At 36.3% G+C, this 17,319-nt stretch overlaps 1 protein-coding gene across 1 annotated transcript in view; it reads right to left on the bottom strand.

Annotated features, from left to right (window-relative positions):
* The window catches only part of NEGR1 (neuronal growth regulator 1), an 842,061-nt gene that overhangs the window by 198,255 nt on the left and 626,487 nt on the right, over nucleotides 1–17,319 (bottom strand). Inside the window, exon 5 of the mRNA XM_036446268.2 lies at nucleotides 6,369–6,489. Coding sequence (XP_036302161.1) covers nucleotides 6,369–6,489 — 121 coding nt within the window. The remainder of the gene's footprint in view (nucleotides 1–6,368; nucleotides 6,490–17,319) is intronic.

The following is a 17,319-nucleotide window of genomic DNA, read 5'->3' as shown; positions in this document are numbered from 1 at the left end:
CTCCATTTGCACACCAATATGAGTGGGACTATAAAATATCAGAGCTTCATCTACCCAATGCTCCAGCTTGGCTGTACCATGGATCATACTCAGAGTCCTTCCAGACTTTCACTCCAGGGGATGTGTGCCATCACTGCAGACACCTGGCTTAAGAGTGACAACTGCCTGTCCACATTTGAGGGTGGACAATGAAGGGACTCTGTGCCAGACTCTTGCTGCTTACTTCTATCAGCTAAGCTCCCTCTCTCTGTGTCACATGCATGTGACTCTATTGGCTTATTGGAGCTTCTATCCTAATAAAGCTGACATTATGGAAAGATACAAACAAATGTGTGAGTCCTTTCATGGATGCTCCCTTACTCAGGAGAAATATTAACATCTCGGTGTCAGTGTGTCCCAAACTAAACTCAGCCCGATCCTTCCCAAATCACTTTTCCTGTGTTCCCAGCCTCAGATAATGGCTTCACCTTGTTATCGAGGTAGAAAACTTGGGATAGCTTCAGATGGTCATCTTGTTGTATCAGTCACTGAAATATACAAGTACCACCTTTCCTCTCTTGCTGTTTCTTATTTTCAACTGCACAACCAATACCCTAGCTTCAATCAATTATACATATTTTCCCCTTCCCTTTCTCCCAATTGCTCCAAGAAACATTTGTGAGACTGGGAGTGGGTCATTTTACTACCCATGCAAAGCTCTTCAATGTCTTCCCAAAGCATATGAAATAAAATTCAAATGTCTTATCATGACATTGAAGATTTTTCCAATTCTTGCCCTGAGTGACTTTCTAACCTTACCTCTTATTACACCTGATTTCACATCCTGCACCACAGGCACACAAAAAACTCTTCACATCATGGCGCGTGACATTGCCACTGTTATTTCCTTGCCTGCGATTATTTTTGATCCCTTACAATCTATGTAAAGGCTGTTCACCCTTCAGTGTCCAGCACAGAAGTTACCTTTCCCTAAAGCATGTGTTAATGTTCTGACTAGAGTTGAATGGACTCTTGCTATGAACTTTTACCAGATTCAATTTAGAGTTCTTTTAGATTTTCTGATTCACTGTGATGAATTTTATGACAAATTATAGACTCTAAGTTATTGGATGCAAGCTGAAGATGGTCCACTTTCACTGTTGTTTGACTAGACCTAAGTTTTAAATATAAAAAATTATGTTTTGTGTCGACACATGTCCTCCATTTTCTCAGTAGTTGAAATGCTCCCACTTGTTTCACATATTTTTCCTTTATCTTCTCGACCTCAGATGATAAAGTCATCACAGAGGTGAAGGACTTGTGCTTATACGAGTTTGGTTATTGAAAGAAGTGACATATTAACTTAATGGAATTAATAAAATAACAAACAAACACAGTAAAATAATTGAGATATAACATTATAAATTTAATTTCCTTCAATACAGGATCTTATTTATTTTAAAAATCTCCAAATTACCTCACAGATAGTACCCAATACATGTTGTTGAATGAAGTAAACTCTAAGTTTACTAAGGAAAATAATTTATTTTCTTTTTTTTATTTAAGGGATGATGAAACACATATTAGTACAATTTCACAACTTGATTTTGCGACTAGAAGTCCACTGAAAGTCAAGCAGCTATTCCAGAAGATAAGGGTTTTTGTTTTGTTTTGTTTTTAATATACTTTTATTGACTTCACAGAGAAAGGGAGAGGAAGAGAGAGAAACATAAATAATGAGAAAGAATCCTTGATCACATGTCTCCCACATGTCCCCCACTGGGGTTCAAGCATGAAACCCGGGAACGTGCCCTGACTGGGAATCAAACCGTGACCTACTTTTCATTGGTCAATGCTCAAACACTGAGCCATGCCAGCAGGGACAAGAAAAATCATTTTAACGTGGGTCATAATGAACTTATTTCTGGTACCATTCTAAATTTAAACATGTGACTGCTCACTCTTGAGAAATGAAAGAATGAGAGAAAGAGAGAGGGGGAAGAGATGTATTTATAGTCTCTTCTGAGTAATCAAGGTTGTGGTATGAAATCTAGATGAGGGATATTCTGGCACAAGAGTAAGGAAATTAAGAGTTTGTCTTGTTTCTGCTGTTTTAAAAATCACTTTATTGAGGTGTACAAAGCTGTACATATTTATACAGGGTTTGGCAAAAGTAGAGTTACAGTTTTTCATATGGAAATAATATAATAATTAATAAATAATAATAAAAGAATAGACTATTTCACATAGTCAAAACTGTAAACCTACTTTTTCCCCACCCTGTATTGTACAGATGTTGTATACAAACCTGAATATATATTGAGGATATGTATACACCTGTGAATCACCACCAAGGCCATAAACATATTTATCATCTTCCAAGTTTCCTTGAAATTAGATTTTACTCCTTATCCAGCACTTCCCTTCAACAAGTCATTTAACCTTTATGAGATACAGTTGCCACTCAGGTGCAATTTAGTTAAAATGGAGCAAGGAATGGGTAAGATTATTAGTATATAGGTGTAGTAAGATTGCAAAGTCAGCATGTAGGGTAAAAGCTGCATGTCATTAAAAATTGTCCTTGAAAATTCCTTAAATTTCCTCACTTTAAACTACCACACTTTAAAAGAATCTCAAAAAGAGAGGGCAAGTACAAAGTAACCATTTGGAGTGTGGGAAGAAAACAACAGAAAGTCCATCTAACAATGTCCATTGGCATCTCATCTTTAAATATTATTTGTTGTACTTCATTTAATGCATGCAATATACCAGGTCAGAAATTTATGTGCATACTTTGTAAATAAGTATGCATATATTGGTAGTTTTTTGCTAAGGTTTAAATTATTCTCATTGGGATAGAGGTTCCAAAAGTGTTCTCATGTAGACTAGTGTTTGTATATCAATATCCATGGTTGAGCTCCAGATGAAGTAGTAGTTATTATATATTAAATACATATTTTCAACATGAGACTATCATTTAGATTAGAGAGACAAACTGTCAGAGATATATGGAAATGAAGACCAATTGAAGGAATAGCAAAATATATCCCATTGTATGTCTTTCTGAAACACATGGGTAGATCAGTGTACAGGTCTGAATATTTGAATTATTATTATTATATGTTTATGTCATTCTTTTTTCTATCTCTCTCATGCAACACTCCAAGTTTGAAGAGTTGACTCTATGTAAATGAAATGTAAAATGTTCACATTTTGAAAAACTACCATATATAAAAAATGCTTTGAATATTACAATGTATTATACAAATATAAGGTATTCCTACCTTTGACATAAATAAATTATATGAAAAACAGTAAAGAAGGGGGATAATTGAAGATACAAAGAACTATTTTAACTCATTTTCTTCTTTCTTTGAAAATAAAAGAAGGCAAGAAAACCCCCTCACTCATATTCCTTTATTCAAGTGAATATTACTCAGATAAAATTTATGGCCTGTCTAGATGATAGGGTCATGTATATCTCGAATAGGAAAAAGAAGAGGAAAGGTCACTTTACTTCATTATGATTTCTCAAGTTCATCTCACCTCTGTGGAACCAAGAATGAAAAATCATCATTCTCTAAAGTAAAAACCTAACCTGACTTGAAAAGGTCATATTACCTCTGTGTAAAGGGAACATGGCATACTCTATCTACATGGTTGATTTTGGGCATTTTCCTATCCATTCAATGATACTTGCATACATTTTTAAATATCTTTACATGCATGTTTTAGACATGTAGATAACTAATCTAAGGCAAAATGGTAATGCTTATCATATTTCCTCTATAGCAGTGGTATAGACTAAACAATTAACAGGATTCTGAAATGACAGATATGCTGACATGATATTGGCTATAAAATGACTTAAAATGCATAGATTAAATTTAAAGTTAATGCTTAAAATGTCAAAATATAAGATACTCATTATCAAATATAAAATATTTAATTTCTTAGGTACATATTTGTTTTTTAACTGATCTATAAATAATTTTTAATATTTTATCATATATTTGCTTTTTATTCATGGAGCTAGTCTATATTTAACTAATTTGTAACTTTTGTATACCTATCTTAAATTCGGATGGAGGATTAAGAAAGAGACCCCATTGTTACTAAATAATTCCCCAAATCATTGCTATTATTGGTCATATGCCTGAATGCAGGCAAAGTGAATAATATACTTAAAAAAAAAATCCTAGAGCAGTTTAATGTCATTAGAAACCAGTGGGCTTGTCTTTCTAGGCCTCAGACCAGGATTTGAGGATATCCAAAAGAAGGAAGGAAATTCAAACAAGCAAGCAAATGGCAAAATTCTAATTAAGACAAAGGATAATGACATCTTCTCAAAGTAATATAGATCCCGTGTTTTTGCAAAACATTAGTCCATTAAAATTTATGTATATAGTCTTAATCATAAATGAATGAACAGCTCTTTTTTAAATTTAATTTTTTTGTCTAAAGTTTACAATGTCTCTTTTTCCCTCGATTGGACCCCCCCCCAACCCCAACGCCCTCCTTTCCCACCCCAGGCAAGCCCCCACTACCCCAGACTCTGTGTCCATTGGTTATGCTGATATGCATGCATACAAGTCTTTTGGTTGCTCTCTAACACCCCCCATAAACGCCCCCCCCACACACACACACATCACCCTTGCCATTTTTTTCTGGATCTATTTTTGTTCATCAGTTTATGCTGATAATTATATCATTATATCCCACATATGAGTGAGATCATGTGATATGTATAATATCTTTCTCTGACTGGCTTACTTCACTTAGCATAATGCTCTTTAGTTCCATCCATGCTGTTGCAAATGGTAAAAGTTCCTTCTTTAAAAAAAAAAAAATATATATATATATATATATATATATATATATATATATATATATATATATATATATTATTTTTTACAGAGAGGAAGAGAGAGGGACAGAGAGCTAGAAACATTGATGAGAGAGACTCATCGATCAGCCGCTTCCTGCACACCCCCCACTGAGGATGTGCCCACAACCAAGGTACATCTCTGACAGGAATCGAACCCATGGACCCCTCAGTCTGCAGGCCGACATTCTATCCACTGAGCCAAAAATGGTTTCAGCAGTTCCTTCTTTTTTATAGCAGTGAAGTATTACATTGGGTAGATGTACCACAGATTTTTAATTCATTCATCGACTGATGGGCACTTAGGTTGTTTCCAAATCTTAGCTATTGTAAATTAAATTGTGCTGCTATGAACATAGGGTTCATATATCATTTCTGATTTGTGTTTCTGATTTCTTGGGATATAGTCCTAGAAGTGGATCACTGGATCAAATGAGAGTTCCATTTTTATCTTTAAAAAAAAATATATATTTTTTTTTATTGATTTCAGAGAGGAAAGAAACATCAATGTAAGAGAAAATCATTGATTGGCTGCCTCCTGTACTGGGGATTGAGCTTGCAAACCAGGCATGTGACCTTGACTTGTAGAAGAGATTCTATACAAAAATAGCTGCTTTTTTTTTTTTTTTTTTTTTTTTTTTTTTGTTTGTGTTTTGTAACACTACAGTCATGGTTGAACCTAATATTTTCTTGAATACATCCCTCCTTATTTTAAAGTTTATATATATCGATATATCTCCACTACCCTTCCCTCTGCATCCCATCTTCCAGTTAATCCACAGGGGTCCCACTCTTCTTTGATAGCTAAGACCAGGTGAAGAAGTTAGAATGAGCTTACTAGTTGAAAACAAAGAGAAAATAGTGGAGTCCTGACTTCTCTTGTTCGAACACTCTTGCCAAGGCCTTCTGAGGTTTCTCAAGGGGACAATCATACAGAGCTGAAGTTAGAGGGGCCTTAAAAATCACATTGGATAGTCCTTTAACCATGTACTTTATTTCCTCTACAGCCCCTTTAGTGACAGAATATCTAAAGCACAGTGAGCTATAAAAGTGTTAGACTGTCTTGAGGGAGAGCAAGGCAGGTGAGCGGGTTGAGTCTTATCAAGGAAGCTGGGCAGAGACAGAGGCTCCCGTGGCTTTTGGAGTGCTCTCATGGAGTCTGTGCCCAAGTCCTTCAAGTGCTGGTTTGCTTCCCAATTAAACGTGGTTGCCAGCAAGAGCAATGGTGTGTTGGTTCAGAAGGGAGAAGCACAAATAAAACAATCAGCGATGAGGGATTTGCAGGCATTTCTGAGATCATATAAAGCAAAGTGGACATTTCTTCAGGATGCTATTAGCTACTTTTCTTTCCCATGTGGGACCTTCCCCTTCAGTTTGCTTGCCTGGGAAGAGGCTGCTGAGAATCGTTCAAGCCAGTTAAAGAAATTGCTTAAAGTAAGTATCCCAAACACAAACACATTAGCTCAAAGTGCTTGGAACACAGTAACAACCACAAAGTCCTTACTTCTTTTCTCCTTTGTACCATTCGAAGGCCGGAGGCGGCACACCTGCACCTTCGCATCGTATCAATCCACTGCGCCCGGGGGCCACGGTACCGGATTTAATTTCCTGGATCGTAGGAGCAACTGAAAAAAGAAACACACACAAATAAACCCGTGGGTAAGTACAAATAATCTTCAGCAGAAATAAAACACACATATTTTTCCATTTCTTCTAGATCCAAAGCAATCTTACGCCTGATAGGCCAATGCATCACATTTTCAGGGTGTTATGCTTCTAATACAAGACTTTCAGCTTCATTTTTCACTTTGGACAATAGACAAATGTTCTCAGAGCGTGTAGAGTAAATGCAATACATTTTGGCCTTGCTTCCTATTGGGAAATGGCATTGGTGAGGGACACACTTCATCTACACTCCAGTCAAATTCTACTCTAATAATAGCTCTCAGATATTGAGTGATCACTGGAAGCCAGTCACTGGACTAGGTGATTTTTGTTCATGATTTCCTCACAGCAATACTTTAAAGCTAGATGGCATTATCCCTTTTTACCAATGTAAAAATTGAAACTCAGAGAAGGTAAATAATTTGTCTAAGGTCACACAGCTGCTTAGCTGGAGAATTTGGACTTGAAGTCAGGCATACTGGCTCAGAACCTAAGCTCTTTCAGTATTCTGTGCTTTTCCCTGTCTGCTCCCCATGCATTAGCTCTTTAAGGATTCTTTAAAATGTGGTTTCTTCTACCAGGAATGGTGTTTTCCTCATTTCCAAGATTCAAGTGCTAATTTAGGTGTCACCATCTCCAAACTCTTCCCTATTTCTCTGGCTACAACCAGTTTTCCCATCTCTAAGTAGTGTTTATAAATTTCTCATACCAAACTAGTATTTCTATCTTATATTGCATTTATTTATGAGTAGCTCAGGATTCCTTGTTAGTTTCCGGAAGGCAGAGTAAATATGTGATGTATTTGCCATATTCAGATCTCAGAGCACAATGCTTGGCACAAAATGGTGCTTGAAAAGGTTTTTTGTAGAATAGTCATTCCTTCATTTATCAAATAGTTATTGAGCCATCAATAACTGTCAGGTATTTCCCAAGGCACCAAACAGTTAAATTTCCTGACATGATGAAGCTTATACTCTGAGGGATGGAGAAACAGAGTATAAGCAGTAAGTATCATAAATAATTAATTTAAATGAAATGTTAGAATGTAATAAAATATATGGTAAAACATACAGCAAGGTAAGAGACATGAGAGCAAGAAATGGATTGCAATTTTATGTAGGGTAATTTGATTAGGACTCATTGAGAAGGTAAGTTTAAGCAACACACATAGTCTTCCAGGAAGAGGGAGCAGCTTGCAATAAGGTCTGAGGCTCCAGAAAGCTGATTTGTTGGGGGGGGGAAATCAGTGTGGCTTAAGCAAATTCAGAGAGCAGGAGATGGAATGTGATGGGTAATTTTGTGTCAATTGGACTAGGTCACAGAATGCTGGATATTTGCTAAACATTACTTTTTGGTGTGTCCATGAAATATTAGCATTTGAATCAGTAGACTCAAGTAAAGCATATTGCCCTTTTCAATAATTGTTTGCATCATATAATCCACTGAGAGACTAAACAGAAAAAAAGTCACAGAGAGAATTCACCTCTTCTCTGTCTGACTGTTAAGCCAGCCTCTGAGTAGTTATTATAGCATTGGCTCCCCTAGTTTTCAGACTTTCAGACCAAGACTGAACTATACCACTGGCTTTATTGGGTCTCCAGCTTATAGACAGCATATTGTGGGACTTCTCAGCCTATATAATCACTGAGTCAATTCTTATAATATAATCTCTTTATCTATACACATACCCCCCCCCCACACACACACTGAGTGGCCAGATTATTATGATCTCTGAATGCATAAAAAAATCTGGCCTCTCAATATATATATATATATATATGGGGCCCAGTGCATAAATTAATACATGGTTGGAGTCTAGCCAACCTGTCCAGGGGAGGTGACATGGGTGGTTGGCCGGCCTGCCTGCTGGTCGAACTTCTGGTCAAGGGGACAATTTGCATATTAGCTTTTTATTAATAATGGCCAGATTATTATATGTTCAGACATCATAATAATCTGGCCACTCAGTATATATACATATACATATATATATACATATGTATATGTATATATACTGTATATCTATATATATTAAAAGCCCGGTACATGAATTCATGCACAGGTGGGGTCTCTCAGACTGGTTGTTGATCAAGGCCTATCTGGGGGCTGGCCCAAAAGGAGAGACCCCAAGAGGTTGGCTAGTTGGGGGGAGGGGCCCTGCTCCTAATTGGGGTGAGGGGCCTGGTTGTGGGTGGGGTCGTCCAGGGGGAGGGGCAACAAGTGGTTGGGAGTGGCCTATTGGGTCCAGATCAGGCCAGTTGGCCACTGCAGTGGGGTGTGGGGTGGCCTGGGCGAGGGGCTTGTGGTGGTTTGCAGGCAACCAATCCTCATGCAGGAGGCAACCAATCAAAGTTTCTCTCACTTTGATGTATCTGTCTTACCCTTTCTCTTCCACATTTTCTAAAAGTCAATGGAAACATCCTCAGGTGAGGAAAAAAGAAAAAAAAATAAAGAAATAAATGTCATATCCTATGAAAGACACATCTTGAAAATGCCTAAAGAAAGTTGTAATTTTTTTATGGTGAAGGGACTGGAGTCTGTGTTGATGAATACTCCTTGGAGGCTGTGGTGACTGGCAGTGGCGGCAGCAACGGGGTGACGGGGCTGATGCCTCCCCTGATCAGCCTGGTTGCCTCCCACGAAGGGAGGCCAGACTGCAGCTTAGGCCCACTCCCAATAGGGGATGTCCATTAATAGGATATCCCCTGAAGGCTCCCAATATATGAGAGGGGGCAGTTTGGGCGAGAAACCCCTCACCCTAGTCTATAATTAAAAACCAACCTATTTGTCTATTATTATGACACTGTTTTGCTTGTGAGAGGTACAGATCAGATTGTATTTTCACTCTTGTCCTCACAAACTTCCATCTCTCTTTCTCCCTGTCACACTAAGGGACCATAATCTTTTATGATATTCAATTATTATTGAAGATGAAATAACCATATGCAATAGGAGACCCTTCACAAGCTTCTATTGATAACCTGGTTATATCAATTAGTTTCTTGTTTGTCAAGGTGGCTATGACTCATTACAAACTAAACCATGAAATCTGGAACACTGCCTGAAAACCCAGACATAATGAACTGAAATAAAAATCTAATTAGTCATTATAATGCTTTTATGCCGTACAGCCTGCCTATGGCTCAGCACTAGGTGTTTCACCACAGAAGTTAAAGGAACATGATCCTCTTGTTGGTGATGAACACCAAAAATGTCATATGGAAGTGTATAAAAGATGAATTAAAATTGAGCGTAATAAAAAAGTCCCCAGAGTATTTGTGTGTGTGTGTGTGTATGTGTGTGTGTGTGTGTGTATGTGTGTGTGTGTGTGTGTGTGTGTTACAGAGTTAAAAAGTTATGAGCTATGAGTAATCAATATGGAGAGGAGAGTCTCACATAGATTTCATATTGAGGCTAACTTGAAGGTGAAGGCTCTATTGATTATTCTTGGGAATATGGATAAACCCTTATTCATATTATCCTACCTCTTTTGAAAATGACTGCATAAGAGGAAAAAGATTAATCCACTTATTTGCCTTTAAAACCTTCATCAATTCAACAAATATGTTTATTATGGGTCACATTGATAAAAATAATACTCTTTGTCTCATAGGAATATTATTTTTGAGGTTTAGGAATTTGGGTGCTTATGCTTTTTTTGAGGGGTACATACATGTGCAAACAGTAAATATATTTTTAAATTTATATAAATAGTGAGGGATTGATATGAACTGAAATGAAAACTGAGCAAGGTAAAAAGAACAGATCCTTACTGATAAGGCATTAATTGAGCAGAGCATTGAATGATGTGAGAAAAGGAATCAAGTGTTTGCCTGTAGGAAATTATTAAAGTAAGAGGAAACAGAAAAGTCAAAGGCCTGAGTTGAGAGCCTGCTTGAGATAGAAACATGCTTAACTGGTTGAAGGAGGAACAAGATGATCTTTGAATTTTATTCTAAGGAGATGAAGTTTCAGTTATTTGTAGTAGAGGAGTGACATGGTTTAATGAATATTTTATAAAGATTCTTTACCTGCTGTGTGAAACAAAGTCGTAGAGTGACAGGTGAGGAAATAACACAGCTAGAAGACTATGTTTTTGAATGATGAGAAAGTCACTGGCCAATCCACAGGAAAGGTGGGAATTGAGATAATGTTAATTAATTAGATCATTGGTCACCTTGCATCTAAATCAACTCATTTTATATTTAACTGGCAGTGACATGACATTTATAGTCAAATTTCCAAGTTTACATCATTCTGACCCCTATTACTTTATTATACATACATAAAAGAGTTCTGTGGCCACAGAAATGTCTGATTATACCCGGTAAGTTTCTCTTCTCAGAGCATATCTCAGAAACTGTGATGTATGGATTCCTTATCACATGGAACTTTTCCAAACATATAAGACCACAAAATTGGAAACGTTTTTATATTTGAATTTTTGTGGGCTTCTATTTTTTGGGACATATACTGGACAGTTGGACTAGTGGATGTCTAAGGTCTATTCTATTGTACATGCTATGTTACATGATCCATGACTTTTCATGTCAAAAATCATCACTAATTCAAGAGGCTCATGAGCTATAATGTATTCATTAATTTTACGTGAGAAGACCTCAATTATTTGCATTATCAAGATATTTACTTGCCAGAAATATAGACCTCACAACACTTATCACTAACTAATTCTACAACTGGAGCTACAATCTATAAACATATATATATATATATATATATATATATATATATATATATATATATATATATATAAATGGTCACTATGATGCACACTGACCACCAGGGGGCAGACGCTAAATGCAGGAGCTGCCTCTGGTGGTCAGTGCACTCCCACTGCGGGCACTCCAGTCTTCTGACTGATGAGCTCAAGGCTGGTGAGCGCAGCTGTCATGGCAGTGGCTGCAAGGGCAGCAGGGCCAGGATGCAGGATGAACAGGAGCAGTGCAGCGCCTGGCCTGGAGTTGGGGCTCCTCCTTGGCCACCTGCCACTTCATGCACTACTACATCCCTTGGGGGATGTTGGACTTCTGGTTTTAGCCGGATCCCCACCTGATCTGTGGGGATCGGCCTAAAACCATCAATCCGACATTCCCACGAAGGTTCCGGATTGTGAGAGGGCACAAATCCATGCACCAGGCCTCTAGTAGCGAATTATAAGCATGCTTGAGTAAGTCATACAAAGCACTCATTTCCCACTTAAATGTTCCATGTCCTCAGAAATCAAATGGGGCCCTTCCTAGAAAAGACAATCAAATAATACAACCTGAGTGATTGCTCCAGAGCCTATTTCTTTTACCACCACACTCCATTGCTCTGTGAATTCTGGCCACAGACCAGCAATGCCAGCTGTTTTTATAGGGAGTGGGAGTGTAAATGTGAGCATCTACATGTGTTTGGGTTTCTCAAACTGTTTTTCTTTCCATGGAGATAGTTTTTTGTTCTGCTCAGATATAATGTCTTTTTATTACAGTAAAGTAGCAAAGAAGACCTCTCAAATTGATGATACAAATGGCATCCTTTGAAATAAACTGATTCATCTGCATTGCTGAAGTTTAGGGATAGTGCCTTTATGTCAGATTGTATATGACTGTGAGCTGAAAAACTTGAACATTAAAACAAATTAATTTCAGAAGAATGTTATTATACAGATGTGGGGAATAGCAAAGAACAGATGTTGGGAAAAGCCAGGAGTGAAAGGGCATAGAAAGAATATCTAACTCCTGTGTGATTAGATGCTTATAAAAGAACAGTCTTACATTTTCATTTGCTCAGTGGGATTATTTCCTTTCATTGTTTAGCCAGTAATTTTGGTATGAAGATAATTGAAGGTTCTTCATCCCAAACTCCAGGCTCTGCAGGTGCAAGCAACAGAACCTTAGCATTTGGCACCCAATAAGCCTAATTGAGATTCAAGTTTGTTTGTTTTTAGTTACATGACACTAGCCATAAGACCTTCTTTCTCTCTTGCCACCCTCAATGGGAGCATTGGTTTGTATAGTCTTATTATTTAAAAAAATAAGAAAGAGTGAGCCTTAGTGAACTGAGATAGTTGAAATGAAACTTGAGAGTTCCAATCGCAAAAGTATTTTGAACATCACCTTTTCCCTCTCAAAATGATGAAAAACGATGAAAAGTATCATATTAAATAATTACAACAATAACGAAGGAGGAGAATTAGTAGAAGAAAACAAGTCATTAAGAAATTCATCTTACAGAAATGACATAAAAAAGCACTATGTTAAATAAGTATATGTTGACCTTGGTCTAGATTCTAGAACTTGTGAGCTACACTAAAACAGCCTTGATCAAATAGACAGTCATTAAAAACAAATAAACACTAAAGTTTCCAAGACCTATCAGAGAACACATCATATAGGATATGTTCAGTAAAGAATTGTCACAGATGAAATTGATGATAGTTGCATAATTTGACAATCTTTTAAAGGTTGCCATAGATCCCATAGAAATAGATCACAAGGTCAATAACCAACTTCTATAAAGCAAATATATCCTTGCATTATGGACTAATTTCTCCTCACAGAAAACTAAGAACTTCGTGTCATTACTAAGGGAAACTTTAAAAAATATTTTATTATTATTATTATTATTTATTTATTTATTTTTTTTACAGAGAGGAAGGGAGAGGAAAAGAGAGTTAGAAACATCAATGAGATAGAAACATCAATCAGCTGCCTCCTGCACACCCCCTAATGGGGATGTTCCCGCAACCAAGATACATGCCCTTGACCAGACTCGAACACAGGACCCTTCAGTCTGCAGGCCGACGATCCACTGAGCCAAACTGGTTTTGGTGAGAAACATTTTTTAAAAGAATTTATTTAGTGAGATTTTTTTGAAAAAAGTCACACTACTGAAATACAGCTGAATCATAATCTTCATAACATACAGGACTTGCACACTGAATTACATCCCTGGCTGCTTTCTCAGGGGATGAAAATAATCCAGTTTATAACATACCTCCAGCTCCCCAAGACCTTAAACATTTACCCAGTGGCAAAATAGTGTAGTAAAAAGGATCTGCTTTACAATCAAATAGAAGTGGCTCTAACATCCATAGTTTACCTAACTCTTCTAAACCTTAGCTGTTTTTCACCTGTAAATTAAATAATGCCTACTTCACAGGATTGCTGTATAGACAACATAAAGCACATCATGGAAAGTGCTTACCTCAGTGCTTTTCATCAGCTTTATTAAATAGGAATTATTACAAGTTAATAGAGTATCACAGATATGCTTCATTTAAAAGCATGGAATCATGATAAGGTCTGGATAGAAAAGGGAACTGATTTTTTAAAAACACATTTTCTAGGTACTGTAAACATGTGATTATTTTAATCAAAATCTGGACTAGTATATCATTTTTACTTTCCCATCTATATCCTACTTTTTTAGTGTAGTTAACCAAGAAAATGCTCCTTAAAAGACATTTATGGTAAATCTTGTCTTATTTCTTATTGACCAAGAAGGAAGAGGCATGAGTTCATAACTGTGATACAAAATAAAAATTGTATGGAAAACAAAAGGTATCCTCTCATGAAAGACTTAAAATTGTGAAGGTATATTATAGGTTAGGGCATACAGATCATTGTAAGGCATAAAAAGGATCGATGCATTGTTTCAACTAAGCATGTGATGTGGTTATTTCCTCTTTCACAAGAAAGACAATAATAAGTGGAATTTCATATATAAACTTGACTTCCATAGTTTTATTAAACATGTATTGTACTAATCTGTTATCTTGGATCCTTTATGTTTGCACAGATACATAAAAACTAAATATTTTGTAAAACCTTTCAGAGCTAAGATAGCAGTTGCATATTAAGTTTGATTTTAGGGGCATTGCTAAAGGACCTTGCATTGGTCCCTTAAACTGTCAAAGAAAAATCTGTGCATTTTTTTTTTAAAACTACAACATCAAAGATACTTTTCCTAAATTTATAGTTTGATGCTTTTATAATAATAAACGTGTTCAAAGTGGCTAAATATATGCAAGCTCTCATTAGTGATTTATATTGTAGTGTGAATGGACCTGATAGTATGTTGATTATTAATGTGTATCTGCTAGAAACCATTGAAGAATGAATGGTTGGGTTGTCTGTGACTCATGAAGTCAATAAAAGAACAATAAGGAGAGAAAGGGTTATATAATGAGGAGTTTGTTTGTGCATAGGCAGAATTCATTCATATATAATGTTTTTTGGCAAGGGTTAGCACTAGTGAAATTACAGCTGAAGTAGCTTTCCCCTTATAGTCATGAATGCTCACTCCAGAGATACATCATCTGTAAAATGTCTGAAATTTTTTGGGCCACCAGTTTTATCAATAGGAATTAAATGGTTCACTGTTTTCCTTGCTGGTGAATCCAAACTTTCTTTCTTTAGACTTCACTCATGACTTGATCTCTTCTCTGTTATCAGTCATGCTGAAACTATAGTTGTATATGATTGATTTGGATACATGGGACACATTTGCAAAAACTGTGAAGTTGGGATTTCCAAAGGCATGTCTATTCTCAGTATGTACTATCTTGACTATCTTGTAACTAACGTTGCCCATCAATCTAAAACTTCTGAATTCTTAAACATTTGAATGCATTATATTCCTAAGCTGCTAAACATTTCCTAACATAAAATTATTTTTTAGTGAATACCCAAAAAATAAAGATGAGAAGCATTCAGTTCAAATGCTTTCTTTAGATTACCCAAAAAACATGAAAATATTGTTAGAAATTTTTTCTCATGAGGAAAATTTTCTAGTTGTGGTAATCAGTAAAGATATGCTATTTTAATTTCTATTCTGTGTTTTTTTGGTGCTGTTGTTATGTTTCAAGTCATGGTTCATTTTCAAAGATTAATATTGGACTCTCAGAATATGAATTACTTAGTCATAAATAAATTTAATATTTTTTGCAGTCCATAAGTGTTAAAAAATGAGAGCAATGAAGATATATTCGGTAATAGATGGGAATAACACTAGTGGAATCTTTCCTCAGGCTAGTTTCTCTTGGGTTAGAAACCAGGCCATGTTTCTCTCTGGCCCCAGGACAACTTCTTCAAGGACCCAATAATACATGTGAAGGCACAGGGAGCCATGAGTTGGTATGGTGTTGGCCCTATGCTGAGTAATCACTGGACCTGATTTTTTAGTATGAATGGCTTATTATTTCTTTTTGTTTCTATGCCCTTCAATAATCTTAAAATAGCACATTTAAAAAGCTGATTAGAATTGTTTAATTCTGCAGGGACCGGTTTGGCTCAATGGATAGAGCGTCGGCTTGGGGACTGAAGGAACCCGGGTTCAATTCCGGTCAAGGGCATATACCTTGGTTGTGGGCATATCCCCAATAAGGGTTGTGCAAGAGGCAGCTGATCGATGATTCTCTATCGATGTTTCTATCTTTCTATCTCTCTCCTTTCCTCTCTGTACAAAAATCAATAAAATATATATTTTAAAAAGAATTGTTTAATTCTAAGAAAATGAACAATTCATATTACTAATATATTCTAAAGAGTTACTTTCCAAACATATTCTTAGAAAAAAAAGAAAGCATTTGAGCAGATAAAAAATTAAAATTAAAAATAAGATTTATATTATAGAAATACAGCTGTAAACTATTCTTTTCTCCCTGCCAACGATCCTCAAATGCATGACAGAGAATGTTAGACGTCTAGCAAGAATATAGGAATGTGTTAAGTGAATGGCATTTTCCGAAAGTATAGGCACAGATCCCCTAGTAAGAAAATGAGCATTGAACTGAACCATTTCTTTTCTCCATGCATTTTGAGATGGCAATCCACTGTGTCCATACACCTGCATCATGGAAGTTGCATTGCTATAGTATTTCTGTGTGATCTAAAGAGTAAAGCAACGGAAGTCATGACAGTGACACAGATGTTCTTCATGCATAGACTTACCATAAACTTATGAAAAGTAGAAAAACAACACAGCAGAAAGGGATACTAGATGTAGAATTGAGAGGTAATTTCCCTTTGCATTTGTAAAATACAGTTTTGCATACTTCTATTTATGGAGAAAGCAAACTCACAGCAAACATAATACGTAGAAACTAAAATCAAAAGAATAAGAAGACATAAAGTAAGAGAGACATTTTACCCACAAATAGTTTATCTTAAATAAATCAAAAGATGTGGGTGGAAGGGTGGTAAAAGCACTGTAATTTTCATAAACAATAGTATGGAATATTTGAGAGTGTGAATGTTTTTCAAAGAAAAAAATGTCATCCTTCATAGAATGATTAAGCTAAACATGGTTAAGAAAACTCCAACAGCCAAAGTAATTTAACAACTAACGGGTGTGTCAAGAAAAGAAAAGTCTGACTGACGAGTAAGAAATTCCATGTTAGCAACAGCAGAATTCAAATGTTTGGGCCCTTTCTCCCTTTGCTCAGAAAGAATATATATATATGTATTCAGCTGCTGTCCTCCTTATAATCTCAATCTTATTTAGTGCCCCTTAAGTCAAAACTCATGAGATTCTTCTCTATTTATTACACTCATCCTGTAAAACTTATTTATGTATTTGATGAACAGTTGCTATTACCAGTCCACAAATGCCATTACAGAACATTCCCAAGTCTTGAGAAACTCTATAATTTTGTAGGTCTGCCTTTAAAATGCATCTTATCACTCCTCAACACCTTATAACTACTATGATGGTGCAAGCCAACGTTATCTCTTGCTTGGAAATCTCATTACTGGTAATCTCTGGTTTTGCCTCCCCCCCCCCCC

The sequence above is a fragment of the Pipistrellus kuhlii genome, unplaced genomic scaffold (genome assembly GCF_014108245.1).
Source record: "Pipistrellus kuhlii isolate mPipKuh1 unplaced genomic scaffold, mPipKuh1.p scaffold_m20_p_2, whole genome shotgun sequence".
NCBI lineage: Eukaryota > Metazoa > Chordata > Mammalia > Chiroptera > Vespertilionidae > Pipistrellus > Pipistrellus kuhlii.
The sequence above is the reverse complement of the archived record's forward strand: the minus strand, read 5'-3'. Positions and strand labels throughout refer to the sequence as shown.